Source organism: Aythya fuligula, chromosome 1, assembly GCF_009819795.1.
Source record: "Aythya fuligula isolate bAytFul2 chromosome 1, bAytFul2.pri, whole genome shotgun sequence".
In the NCBI taxonomy this organism is placed as follows: Eukaryota; Metazoa; Chordata; class Aves; order Anseriformes; family Anatidae; genus Aythya; species Aythya fuligula.
In genome coordinates this window covers 21,451,229-21,465,817 of record NC_045559.1, presented here as the reverse complement: position 1 = coordinate 21,465,817, position 14,589 = coordinate 21,451,229, and the positions used below count along the sequence as shown (strand labels likewise).

The window sequence follows — 14,589 nt, the reverse complement described above, 5'->3', positions numbered from 1 at the left end:
AGCTCAATGCCGTCCCCCTCGACAACACCAGCGGGTCACCGGGCCCCTCCTTGGGTCTGCCACCCCTCATCTCTGAGGGAGAGCCGCCTGGAGTGTCCGTGGGGTGTCCCGCACCCCTTTTTTCCACGTTTCTGAGGGGAGAAGAAGCGCCAGAGCTGCCGCTGAGCCCCTCGCACGGGGCCACGCGAACGCCGCCACCACGGAGGCGGGCTGAGGCGCTGCCACACGCGGCTCCTGCCCTGCCTGACCGGCACCTGCCGTGCCCGACACCCGGCCCCCGGCTGCCCCGGGCCGGCTGCCGGCTCCCTGCCGGTCCCCCGGAGCAGCCCGGCCGGGCTGAGCGGGGCAGGGGCGGGCAGAGGGAGGGAGCGGCGCCGAGGGAGCGTGGCCAAGCCCGGCCCCTCGCCTCGCCTCGCCTCGCCTCAGCCCGGCGCTCGCCTCCCGCGCTCCCCCCGGGCTCTTTGTTGGAGGGTGCCGGCAGGGGGCCGCGGCACCATGTCCTCCCCCAAGAACGGCTTCTACCGCCAGGAGGTCACCAAAACCCTCTGGGAAGTGCGGGACCGCTACCGGGACCTGCAGCCCGTGGGCTCCGGCGCTTACGGAGCCGTCTGGTGAGCGGGCAGGGGCAGGGGTAAGGGCAGGGCTGCGCCCCCACCCCAGCCGAGAGAAGGGGCCGGGGGGGGGCCGCGGCGGGGCGCAGCCCGCGGCGCTTTTCGCTTTGTTCCCTGGTTGTTTGCTGCCAACTTGTTCCGGGGGTGGGGAGCCAGGCGGCCCCGCCACGCTGCCGGCTCGGCTCGGGGCCCCGCGGGGGTCTCCGCTGTCCCCGGGGCTCGTCCCCGGCCGGGGGGAGCCGGGGGGTGGGTGCAGGTCGTCGGGCAGCGCGCTGAGGGCTGGGCAGGGAGAGTGCCAGGGCAAAACGAGTGTGTCAGGGCAAAACGAGTGTGTCTGAGGACAAGGAGTGTGCCTCAGCAGAACGAGTGTGCCCGGGCAGAGTGAGTGTGCCAGAGCAGGGCGAGTGTGCCAGCCTTGAGGGGCTCTGGGGTCGGCGGTGTCGCCTCGGTCCCCGCTCACCAAGCTGTCTGTTCCCGCTCCCCGAAGCTCGGCTGTCGATGGCAGGACCGGTACCAAAGTGGCCATAAAGAAGCTGTACCGCCCGTTTCAGTCGGAGCTCTTCGCCAAGCGAGCCTACCGCGAGCTGCGCCTCCTCAAGCACATGAAGCACGAAAACGTGAGTTGGGGCACTGGCAGGTCCCCGCGGTGCAGCGGCTTTCACGCTGTAAAACAAAAAGAAAATTGGCAGACAAGGCAGATGTGTAGCTGTGTAGTGTTCAGGGCTCTCTCAGCGAGACCGGTGTGTCTGTCTTTGTCTGTCTGTCCTTGATCTCTGGGTGTCTGCGCTCGCCAAGTGGAATCCCCTCTGGGAGACACCTTTATGTGTAGGATGGGTTGGGTGGGAAAGGTTAGGGCCACGGTGCTCAATCTGTGCTCAGAGCTTGCAAGAGGGACCAAGAGACCTGAAATTACATCTCTATCACTGCGTTCACATGAGTTACGGGAGAACGCAGAGCACGGGTCTGTGCCTGCGTATCTCACGTGACAGCATCTCTTTTTCTGGACTTTCCTGAAGGTGGGTATGGTACATGTGTATCTTCTGGGGGGAGTAGGGTTTTGTTGTTGTTTATCTTTCACAAAGTATTTGAAAGTTTTGGTTTTGTGCTAACGTGAAGCAGGAAATGTTGGGGAGTGCCTAAATAATTTGGTTACTGCGAAGCAGAGACTAGGATGCAGACCTTGGCACAGATTCCCACGCAATATAAAAGAACAGCTGTAGAAAGAAATGTTAAAAGTGTGAATGAGATAAAGATACTTAGTCCCAACAGATTCGTGTAAGAACAGCTTTTGTGGAATTGAAGCATGAGAAGGGTCCCAGAATGGACTGGGAGGATCGCAGTTGTGGCTTTAAATGCTGGTTTTGGAGAGCGTATGTGGTAAACAAAGAGAAATGGGGGGGTGGAGGGGAGCTTTTTAAAATGATGCATAAGAGCCTGGTTTAAAATGTTAATGATGTGGGAGATTAGAGCATCACTCCGTTCAGATAGCCTTCGAGGCAAGCTACAAGATTGAAAATGAGTTGGAGAGAAATTGGTACTAACAGTAGCCAGTCACAGTCATGTCACATTATGGTATTAACGTTCTGAGTACCAGCAAACACAGGTTCATTTTGAAGAATAATTGGTGGGAGATGCTGACTGTCCAGAAAAAGCAGGCCTCTTTGTAGCCTGAGGATTTTGTGTTTAACCCTTTAGTCTGAATCTTTTATTTTATTTCATCATGTTCTTTGATGACTCTTTTGAATTAACTGCTTTTTACCCACTGCTGTATATATTAAAGAGTTAACACTTGCAGGGAACTTCTGTGTCATATCTGGGCTTTCTACTCTCCGCATTTTCTTTACTGAACATTTGAGAGCAGATCAGCTCATGCAGTTGCCAAACTCTTAACCGTGTCCAGAATTTGGAGATTATTTTTCTTCCATTTCCCAGAATAATCTGTTGGGAGCGTTTTCCACTCCTGGCTGCTTTTACGTAGTGTGTGCCCTTCAGGATAATGCTCCGGAACCCCACCATGGCCTTGTTAGCTAATTGAAGAGTCTAGAAGAAAATGCGATCTGTAAAAGTTACAAATCAATAGAAGTGGAGGAAAAGAATAATTTGTAGTCTTAGAAAACAGTTTGCCCGCAGAAAGAAAAATCTCACCTTGGTAGTAAGGAAGAGTTTTACCATGAGTTATGGCATTTACTCATCAGAGAACAATGACTGTGTAAATAATCACTCGAGGGATTTGTGAACACTGTAGAGAGAGAAACTGTCTCCACCACCCATCCAGTATGAGGCTGAAGTGGCAGTACTGCCCTTTCCGAGAATTTCCATCCACCATTCCAGTCTCATACCATTCATTTCACCCACTGTGAATTAGGACTAGCAGCAAAGCCTTTCTGGATTTCTAGCCCCCGTGCTGACCTCGGGGTACTCCTTTAACCATTCCACCCATCCAAAATTAGACCAGCGTGGCAGCATCATTCCTCGTAAGGATTTTCAGGCCGCCCCCAAGTCTTTGATCTACCACCAAAGACATGCTTTTTTACGTATTACTACCAAAGGATGGATTTACAGAAATATGTAGCATTTTGATCTTCCTGTCCTTCCTTATTCACATCAGCAGTCCCCAGCATGTTGCTCACATTTTTAATGTTACATACAATAGTGGCAGGACAACCTCCTGTTCTCTGTCCTTGCCATTGTGGTTTCCATGGGCTGTTGAGTTTTGAATGGGCTCACGTGAGTGAGAATCTCCTTATAGCAGGAAAAAGTAGAGCAGTGATTTAAATATTGCTCCTGATTTTTCAGTAAACTGATATGTTACAGCATACTTCTGTGTAATAGCAGGCATCTGTCTTTCTGGCTGTAATGTAAGCTATTAAGAAAGAATAAAATTGAAGTAATTGTTTCAAAGACCGCAATAAAATAGCGATGACACTAAGGTCTCTTTCTCGGGAGTTGGTAATCCAAGTGTAAGTGGTGGGGTGCAACAGCCAGTCTAACAGTACTGCTGCTATGGACTGGATTTGGGGTGTTGCTGCAGCACTGCACTAATCTGCCAGTACACAGGTCTTCATCTTGTTTCTTCCTACTTCAGGTTATAAACTAATTCAAAATTCTGTTTATATGATAGTTAGAGTGACACCCAGTTCGCTCTTGTAGTCTGTTTTTCTTTTAAAATAACTTGGGTAATCATGATGCACTTGATAGCAAATTACACAAAGAGTGTGGTGTTTTGTCCATTTCATGACAATGCTGTGATAAAAAATAGCATCTCTGATCCATGAAGGTGGCAGGAGATACCATGAAACCCATGCCACAAGGATACAATTCATCAGTATGTCTTGTTTCAGAGAAGAAAACTGAAGAAAACTTCTGCTTAATACCCTGGATTGCCTCCCTTGTTGATCCTTTGAAGAGCGTGCTCCTTTATTGAACGTGGAACGTTTGTGGGATGACCTGTCATGCTGTAAAAGTAAATATGGGAGTCATCCTTCTGAATGGTAGTGGAATTGTATTTTACCCTCTAGGAAAACCAGCCCACAGGTCCGTTTGCTCATCTGATCAGGCATCTTCAGGTAATGGTGGTTGCAAGGATGACTTCTCAATTATATATGCTAGATCTTTGTGCTTCCTAGTAGCTCTCTAGCAGCACATTACTGAAATGTAGTGAGGAATATTTCTGTATAAGCTATGGAAACTATGTAGTGTGGGGCTTATCTTCACCCCTTTGCAAACAAACCCAGGGGACGAATGGCACTGAGGACCATGGAGCAGAGGCCGTGTATGAAGAGGGTGAGGCCTGGCTGTTAAGAGATAAGGCGCTGTCCTTAATGGCACTAGTACCTATTTTTTGGGAGGTGTTTTAGTCTGAGAGGAGCTGGGATCTTTTACAAACATCCAAAGCTCCTTCTGCTGCCTCAGAAGTAATTTGATACAGATCAATTCCTCGGATACTGCCAAAAAGAAAAGTTACTTTCCAGTGGGATAAGCTGCCGGATCACTGTAGCTGCATAAAGAGATTCTGGCAGAGGAGGGAATGGTGTGAAAATGACGAATAAAAACAGCTAAGGCAGAATGAAGAATGCAGTGTGGGTTTTTGTTGGGTTTTTGTTGTTTTTTCTTCATGTATTCATGCTAGCTTGAAGTATTCATCCCACTACAGCCTTAACAGATCTTTCTTGTTGCTTTGGCATCTACGGAGAAGAACAGGCTGTTTACCTTCAGGAGGCTTTTTGCAGTAGTGCTGCTTTTGTTCTCTGCTTCTTTACATCCTGAGTTCGTTTAACGTGAGGCCAGTTAAAACTATCTGTTATGGCTCTGACTTTAAAACCAGCAAGAGAACGGAAACCCTGCCAGTGGGCTTGCTTGGGTCCTGGCCCCGGCTTGCAGACACGTGCGTCGGTCTGCAGGCGCATATTCCTCTGCAGTCAGTGGAGATGTCTGTGTTTGTCAAATTAAACCCAGGCAAGTAAGCAGAGGTGCAGACCCTTTGGTTTCCTTTGGCAAACGACTTGGATTTTATGGTGCGTTTCGACTGGAAGCGATGCTACAACCCCCGCTTTTGATGAAGTAACTGCGTCGTGCCTCCTGCCGGCTCAGCCCTAGCGCCCTGCTCACCTCTCAGCTTGCTAACGCCGGTTTGGAAGTTGCCGTCGGGAGCGCAGAACAGCTGGCAAGGAGAAATGGCACTGGAGAGAGAGAAAAGCAGCAGCTACTGCTAATGGATTGTTTCAGAATGGAGTGTGGGTTGTAGGAGAGCGGTGTAAACGTCTGCCTACATACACACATATCTGTGTATACGTTACATCTAAGCTTGCACAGTAATTCTGACCCAGTTCTACCAACTTAAATTCCGAATGTGTTTTTGGCATAAAACTCTTGACAAATGCCCGTTAAACATTTCTGAAGCTGAGTCGGTTAATATTCTACAGATGTTTCTCTTCCTGGAAACCCTGTAAGAGTCAGCTGCAGTATTTGTTTAAAGGTACTCGGTGTTATGCTCTCAGTCATTGCTCTGTGTGGAAATTGCTCTCTGGTGAATTCCAACATCTGAAGAACAATGTATGTTTTACATTAGGAGAGCCATTTAGCTTTTTTTCTCCCTCTTGGAAGGGACTCAGGTATCCAGCAGGCACCGAATGAGCTCTCACTCTGCGGTTATGCTTCTGAGGATGATGCACGCCTTCCATTTTGGGTCAGCCGATAATTATGGTGGATTCTTCATTTTGACAAAAGCGAGGCTTTTTGGTTACACTTACAGAGCGTCCGCCAAGGGAGGAATTTATTTCAGAGCAAATAGTGGGAAATTTTGCCTCCTACCTGAGGAAACCTTCAGACTGTCAGCTTTTGCAGTTCAGCCAGCCAGGCACGAGCATTAGAAGAGCAGCAGTCCCTGCACCATACGAAATCCAACCAAGAAGGGAGTTAGAGATGAGACGTGCCTTTACAGACGAAGGGTGGCAAATGTGAAGGCTCCTTGTATTAGATTTCCTGCAGGAAGCCCTGCAGGACTGCACCACCTACAAAATCACAGCCTTCGAGTAGCTAAGTGCCCGTTAGGTGCAAACTGGGAATCCTGGCTGGAGGTGGCAAATTGCCTTATGGGCTGCAAGCAGAAATACAAGTAGAGCTGTGCAGTTTGTTGCTGTCAAATATTGTAGGGGAGAAATGTTGATGGACGATTTTCTGCATGGTGAAAGCTAAAAAGAGCTCGGGAGCTGAGAGGACACCGAAGTCACTTGTTTTAGTACTCAAAAGCCAATAAATCAACACAGTGCTACCAGTTGCCACATGTCCTACTTATTTTTACGAACCTGCCTAATGGGTGTTCTGTCTAGGCCAAGCTTCAGCCACTACCTGTTTGTTCACAGCCCAGCCTTAGATAGCAGTGAAGCAGGCTGAAGTGCTTAGTCTGGTAAAACAAAGGAAGGAGGACAGCAGCGAAACCCAAACCTTCTTTGTTTTAGGATCATCCAGTCCAAAGTGCAAGTCCACAGGATCTGAATCTGTCGGATGCTGGTAGGTCTACAGAAAGGGGGACGCAGCTCCTGAGGCATGGCTTGTGCCTGCGGGCGCTCTCTGACTTGCTTTTACTTCACAAAGAGCAGTCCTCCAGCCCTCAGGACTGCAGCGAATCCGATCAGAAAAGTACTTTTCCCCACTCGTTATTCTCTGCCTTTCTCCTTTCATTCTTTGTTCCTTTACAACTAAGATTTTAGGGCACTGAGAAGGACGCCGTGCTCGTGTTGTCAGCATTGTGCAGAAAAGAAGGGGAAGGAGCTCTTTGTCCCTCGGCAGACAGCCCTCAGCGCGGTGTAGCAGAACAGCTGAGCAATCCCAGGTGGAAAAAGGTGACTGTAGCACAAGCCTTGTGCTTGATAATTATAAAGATCGAGGCTTCTTGGTGTAATAAAAGGATGCAGGCACCCTGTGATGCGGAGCAGAGCAAGAGCATGAAGTTGAAGCTAATGCTGCAGAAAATGTAAGGCAGTGTGATATATATAGTTCGCTGTACTCCAGCAGGGATCCCTCTGAGAAACGTGGTTGTGTTCGTAGCCCGAGTGCCAAAGCCATTCAACTTCGCTGTGTTTTCATGCATAGCATCCACAGCATAAAGAAGCACTGAGTGCACGGGGGATGTAGCCAACATTACTTATTAATTTATACAGGATCGGAGTCTTTCATTGATGTACTGCTGCTTACACCAGAAATCTTCCTTTACAGAAACTCGATGGAACAGCCCTCGAACAAAAGTAATAAAATGCATGGGAGTGTAGCTCTGCTGTCACTTTGGTTTTGCTCTGCAGGAAGAAGGGAGAGGCTCAGAGCCGTGCCTTCTCCTTTAGACGTGCTCAGAGACCAATGAGGAGGGTACTGCAGGGGAGCTCACAGAAATCCAGGCTGGTTTTCAGCCAGATGGGCAGCAGGAAACAAAGTGCATCCTTTGGGGGTGGATCCATTCCAGAAATTGCCTGGTGGCAGAATTAACGGGGAAAAAAGGCAGCCATGGAATGGCAGCGCTGCTGCTGGTTTCCACAGGTGCTTTTCGTTGCCATCCTGTGGTGTAGTGAGTTCTCTCCTCGCCTGTGCCTCCATCTCTGATAAAATCAGTAAGCAAGCCGAATTAACACCAGCAGGTAACTACAGAACGTTTCACACAGACCTTGGTTATACTTCATACGGACCACACCATAAAAAAGAGATGATTCTTGCCATTTATGTCTCATGGTGGCTTGCTTCTGTGCTGGGCCAGTATCTTGCAGTACCATAAAGTTTTTACAAATACTGCATTCAACTGAGAGAGAGCATTGCAGACAGACTTCGGATTTTCCATGATACGGAGGAGGGAGTTTCCTACACTTTGCCCAGTTCTTTTCCTTTTCCTGAAGAAATATCTGGAGTTGTATCTTCCTCGGAAGATTTATTTTATCCTGTGCCTCCTTGTTCTTAACATATCTGCAGAAAGCAAAGACCAAAATGGAAATACTAACGACTCTGTTCCAGTAAAGGAAAATCATCCCAAAGCACAGCCGTTAAATAAAGATCACCGAGGAAAAGGAAACAGGTCCCTTGCTTTTATTTCTGAACTATTAAGTACAACTTAATGTTTTAAACGCTGAAACAGATTTCAGGATTTTTAGAAAGCTCACTTTGGAGAGCAACAAAAGTATGGTGAAATCCTTGGTGTGTTAAAAGATGAAAGTAACTACTGGGCACTGTTTATTTTAATAGAGAAAAAATAAGATTTTAGTGAAATTTATTTATTTATTTATTTAGTCTGGCGTTGTCTCTATTGAAATGTGTTCTTTATGTTCCTGTGTTCCACAGCAGGCATCTGATAACATTTTTGTGTAGCCATGGATGCAGTGCAGCCTCCTTATCATTTCGTCTTCTGCCCCGTCGGTTCTTTCCATGGGGTTGTCCCTGCATCATTCACTGCTGCATTCCTACATCACAGAGTTTATTTTCAGTATGTTTCAGGTTGCTTAGGCAAATAGCTCGGGTAAATGAAGGCGTGGAAATATCTCCTGGAAGAGAGCAAGCAGGACTTCTGAAAAAGTTGAGATAGGGAAAGAAATGCGTGTTGGATAAGATTACCCTTAAAATATTTCTGAAATCTTTGGCATATGGAGAGCACACAGCTTTTATAACTGTGTATGTGTGTTTGTGTGTGTGTACACAGTGCCTTAGGAAACACCCTTAGAGATGCATTTATCCTCCAGTGGTGTCCCATACATCTTCCTAATTCCTCCATCCTCCATGTAGTAATGGAGAACTTTGTGTAAAACTGTCATATAAAAATACATAGCTTCTCACTCTGTTATTAGCACTGAAGGTATTGCTTCAAATAACGACCACATCCTCTGTGGGTGTAATTATTCTTTTATGGTAGTTACATTATTTAACAAGTTTCTTATCACAGTCCTCAGGAAAATATTGTTCGTGATTCTTTCAAAGATACATACGGCCACAAAGATAAAGAGCTGTAAGCTTTCTGTCTTCATCTTTATTAGATTTTCTATCTCGTTCATCCTTACGGCATTTTGATAATATCCAGGCTAACTGGAGTAGATCCCTTGGACGTGGAAAGGATAAAAATACAGGCACCGGGGATTTCACGAGAGTTGGGTAAAGCTTTAAGTAAAGGAAGTCTCCCTCCCTCCCTCCCTCCCTCCTTTCCAAAATTTCTGCTCTCTCTGGATTTCTCTTCTGCATAATTTTTTTTTAAGATCCCTATTTTGAGGAACAATCAAGACATACTAATAATGTCCCAAATCCATCCTGCTTTGTTATTGAAGTGGATTTTGTGGTACTTTTAGTACTTTGATAGTAACATCAGACAACACAATATGTTTTTAGCCCTATTTTCTTTCTTAAAGTTTCTAATTCTGTGCACTTCTAGTCTGATGTGTAATCTCTAAACCATGCAGCCAAGGTGATGGGTCTGAATGAGGTTATAAATGTTAAAAGTCACTGAGGAATAATAATTGTATTCTCTTCAATTTTCCATTCCTGTTGCTTTCTGTCCCAAACGGAGCCTGCCCAGCAGTTAACGCTCCAGAGGCGTGCCAACAGAACCCATCTGCACTGACAAGGAGATCAGGGCCAGAGTTTGGTGATGGCACGGCAGTCTGCCCTACAGGCCTGATGTCGTCATTTTTGTCACAGCTCTTTCGGATGCCTTTTCTCAGTGTGGCTTCGAAGCTCTCAGTGCCACAGTATCCCTGAATCATGGCCTGCCTCTAAAAGCTGCATTAGAGGAGGCAGTGGCAGAGGCACGTGTACTGTTAAAGGATCAACCCCAAAACCTGCTGCTGCATACAGCGTGCGTTCCCACCAACCCCAAATACCGTGCCCCAGTACCGACGCGGCAGCCTGCAGCTGGGAAGGGCTGCGGGTAGCCCAGTGCTGCTTTTATTTAGCTAAATATATTTTTTTTAATCAAAATTAGTCCTCAGAGTTATAAAATGATACATAACAGATCCTGATGTTGCTAGGCACTGATTCAGGTATCCTTTCTGCCATCTTTATGCCCGTAGTTGTCTCATTATGAAAATGTTTTTTATCATATTTCTCCATTTACTACATGGTTCAGGAATCTGTGTTAAGGCAGTATTAATCCATGTTTATTTTTCTCTCCCTTCCCCTATTTTCAGGTCATTGGAATACTGGATGTGTTCACACCAGATGTAACACTGGAGAAATTTAACGACTTGTAAGTTTTGAGTTGTTTTTAGTTTGGGAGCAGGGGAGTGTTGCTTGTTTGGCGGACTGGTTGTTTGCATTTTTTAATAATGGGGAATTCCAAACCCGTTGCTTCATGGCTTTTTCTGAATCCCATCTTAATACAACTGTTACATGCATCTTCAGAATCGGTAGGTTTTCAGACTATCGTTAGAACCAGCCGTCTGTTTTATCGGGTGCATGATACTTCTGTGAGGCCTTAGTAAATCCCAGTTTGATGGATTGCCTAACCCACTTTTTAAGAGCTGATTTTGTACCCTCAGGCCCAGACTGATCAAATGATGGAACCATTCTTAACCAAGCAAACAGTCTGAAAATCATGCCTGCTACATAGCGTATCTCCAGTGTGGTCCATCCTAACTCTAGAATTAATTCAAAACTGCTGTTGCTGCTGAATTTTTTTTGGTGAATATCCGAGCTCTGCTCTGTTGTGCTCCCTGTGTGGTTTCCCTTTGCTGATTTTACGGCCTCTTACATCCAGCTGAGGGTGGTCTGCACTCCCTCCTGACTAACCCCATAGGCCCAAATGATCCAAGCAGGACATGATATAGATCATTGCTAGCACCAGGCATGTACGTCCCTCTGATGTCTCCCTTTTGGCAGCATTGCAGACACCAGATATGTAGTGTGTGTATGGATCCTGCTGCAGTTCTTGTGAATCCAAGTCAGTACAGAAACAGTGGTCAGAAACCCCCTTGGGCTTAACGGAGATTTCATGTTACATTTGTAGAACCGTGGTGGACTTCTTCAAACGTACCTACATTTAAAAAACTGCCCTGCATATTTGTATGCTAATAGAGAAAGCTACCTGACAGGAAGAAGAGGAAAATGAAGCACAGAAAACATGGACGAGGTGTTCATACCTTTACGCCACCGTTGAGCCAAAAAAGATGTTGTCCATGTTGCCTGTAGTGCTAACTTATTACATAACATATATAATAAAATCCACATGTGTATGATTAGCATTCAAGGACTGGGTTTGAAATGTGACCCTAAAATCATCCTGCAAGTTTTGGAGGTGCAAGTCAAGTAGGTGGGACACATTTATGGCTAAAACTACAACCTAGGACAACATTTACTTTCAGGATTTCTGGCAAGCTGTCAGAGACGCGCAGGGCTAGATGGGTGTACATCTGAAACAAAAGCGGAGAAACAGCTTTTGTGAACTAAAGCTCAGATGAGTTATTTGAGGGAAACTTTCCTTTTGCTGACTAGCCATGAGATGCTATCTGTGGCCTGTTGTGTAAAGATCAAGTTCAAGCTGATTTGTGGGTAGAGGCAGCAGAAGTAAGGTAGGTGGTTTCACCAGAGCGAGCCCCCAGGTCTGATCTTATCTGAGACCTTGGGTTTCTCAGCTAACTTCTAGCCCTCCTCTCCAGAGGGGAGCATGCTCCTACTCTGCCTGCTGCTCTATCACCTGCCCCTGTGCTCTACCACTTAGTATAATGATAATTAAAGACAAATCCCATCTCCTTTATGAAGGAACAGTTAAGTTTCCCTTTCCCTGCTCATGCTTGTGTTGATTTTCCTTCAGATTCAGAAGATCAGCTGACTGATGTAGTTTACAAAACCAGAGATGCATGAATCTTCACCAATGGCAGTCCTACTGGGCAGCTGCTTTTCAGCATCTTTAACTGTATTCCTTGCATTGTCTGCTCTTGTGTCACACAAAATGTGCCAGAGCAGTTGCTCCTCCTCGTGGTGTAAGAATTTGGGGGTTTTAATTGGAACTGCAGGGAACTTAAACGTGTTAGGCATCAAGTTCACACTGAAGTGAATTGTTAACCAAGCGCCTAACCTTTTAAGATTATTTGAGGACTTCAGGATTGTAAATACATATTTAATAATAAAAATAAGTTTGCCAAATTTTAAGTAGAAGACAAAGTGTTCAAGTGAGCTCCTAATGTTTTGTCCTGTTGTTGTTCTATTCCAATACATTGTGCATAAACTATTACTAAAGTTTGAGTTTACAACCTCGGGTAGGAATGGATTTTCCCTCCCTTAATTTTGTTTCCCTGCCATTTCTCAATTTGACTGTTACAGACTTGAAATCATCAAATTGTAAACTTAGCACGTTGTGTGTGTGTAAAAATTGTCTTATTTGCCCTTCCCACCCTGTTCTTTACAGTGCTGGGTGGTTATATATTGTGGTGAACTTTGTCTGTTTACATAAATCATTATCCATCCAGAGCCCTGGGATGTGTGCAGGTGATAACAGGCTAGTAAAATCCTAATGAATGTTGAAGGTCACTACCGGTAGTAAAAGACATGTAGATACTTATTTATTTCTCTCATCTCACCTCCTTCTACCTCTGTTTTTTTTTTCCTGTAACACTCACTAATGTCTTTTTCTGGCTCATTTCAAATATTCATGACCTCTGAGAAAATGAATTTAATAAATATGAGGTGGGGGGAGATCTGAATATGCTTTCAACATCCAAGAACATCAACAAAGCAGAGGTCAAACTCAGTTTTCTAGGTTACTGGGTCTGTTGATAAGCATCTTGTGGGTTGTGCTTGAAGAGAGAGAAAAAATTTCATTCTCTTCTCCATATTTGCTATGTCCTATGTAATTTCTGAATCAAATTGCACATATTTCCTGTCCAAACAGTAGCAAATCTGTCTGTGAATGCTTGGGTTGGGAGCCTGATGCCTGATCCCCAGAGTCTTGGGGAAAAAGGTTTGGTACCTAGGGAAGGTTCAAAATACTATCTGTAAGTCCAAGTGTCCCACCTGCCTTTGACATTATATTCATTGTCATTTTTGTTTATAGATATAGTTCTAATACAGTAAAAGAAGTTTTTGAGTGGGTTGAAAAGTAGAAATCAAAAGAATTACCGTTCCTGTATTTTAACCAGAGGAAACCCATTTAAGTCTACATAGTAAAACTTGTCTCCAAGAAACAACGATTACATCTAACCCTTCTCTTGATGAAAATGTGTCTGCCTTACTTCATACTATGAAGGAAACTGGTGATTTATCCTCTGGTGCCAGATGTGACTGGCTTTGCCTCTGTCCAGACCTGACTTTAAGGATAGACTCTGAACGAGTTTCCTACAAGCAGTGCAAAGAAGAGGTTTGTACCCTAAGGGAAGACTAGCGGTGAAGGGCCGCCGTGACATTCACAAGCTTTCTGTTGCTGCTGTCCCTCACCAATATGAAGTACCAACAATAGAGGAGGTTGTGATCCTAGATGAAAATTAATCTCTGTTACATCTGACCTCATCTATTAGAGTGAACCATCTAGGCAGTTTGGTTGCCCCCTGATAGTGAGATAGATAACGTCGTGTGTGAATGTCCTAGTTTTCTGCACACATATCTCTGAAGTATCATGTGGCTCTTGATTAGGTGCCTTTTATCTAGTTCAGTGTCTGTACTCTCCTGGCAACTAGCAACTTTCCATAACCACTGACAGGGTTGTGCGATACCTCCTCATGACAGTCTTAAAAGATAAAAACTCAGAAATGTGGAGAGCCTGGGGGGAAGGTGGTAGAATTGTTTGGTAAACAGCATGATCTATAATTTAATATTGTCACTGCACTATAACATACAATTATACCTCAGTTTATTTGACTGAGTTATTCTGTCCTTTTTTTCTTTCCTTCTTTCTTTTTTAGCTACCTTGTCATGCCATTTATGGGAACAGACTTAAGTAAGATAATGAAGCATGAGAAACTAACTGAAGACCGAATCCAGTTCCTTGTGTATCAGATGTTAAAAGGCTTAAAGGTTTGCCACTTTTATTTTCATTTCACAATCTATTTTCCTAGTAAACCATTATGGAGAGCTATAAATACTTATCATTTGATAGCAGGATAACATTTATCTTGCCTGGTTTCGTGCAAGTATTTACATTGTGTAGCAATTGTTTTGTGATAATAAGTGTTATCTGGTGGGGCTGGTTTTGGTTTTGTTTTTTTTTGTGTGTGTGTGTAATGTTTTTGGTTTTTTTTTGGTTTTTGTGCATTTATGTTTGTTTGGTTTGGTTTGTTTGTTTTTTGTTTGTTTGTTTGTTTGTTTGTTTTCAACCAAAAAGAAAAGATCTGGGGTAGTCATTCAAGGTCTGTAATACACTGATCCAGGATGACCATGACTGCCTTATTTCCATAAACCAGAAAATCCTGCTGTGACTTTTAGTTTCCTTCTCCCCCAGTAGGTGGTTGTGGTGCTGCTTTGCCACACCTCTTTCTGTGGCTGGTTGGAGAGTACAGAGTCTGCAAATGAAACAGCTGTAGAGTTCAGA

The 14,589-nt window shown here is 45.1% G+C and overlaps 1 protein-coding gene across 1 annotated transcript in view; it reads left to right on the top strand.

The window, feature by feature from the left end:
- The first annotated feature begins 451 nt into the window (after positions 1 to 451).
- Positions 452 to 14,589, top strand: part of MAPK12 (mitogen-activated protein kinase 12) — a 31,756-nt gene continuing 17,618 nt past the window's right edge. The window contains exons 1-4 of the mRNA XM_032188548.1: positions 452 to 611; positions 1,099 to 1,228; positions 10,259 to 10,317; positions 13,964 to 14,075. Coding sequence (XP_032044439.1) covers positions 496 to 611; positions 1,099 to 1,228; positions 10,259 to 10,317; positions 13,964 to 14,075 — 417 coding nt within the window. The 5' untranslated portion in view covers positions 452 to 495. The remainder of the gene's footprint in view (positions 612 to 1,098; positions 1,229 to 10,258; positions 10,318 to 13,963; positions 14,076 to 14,589) is intronic.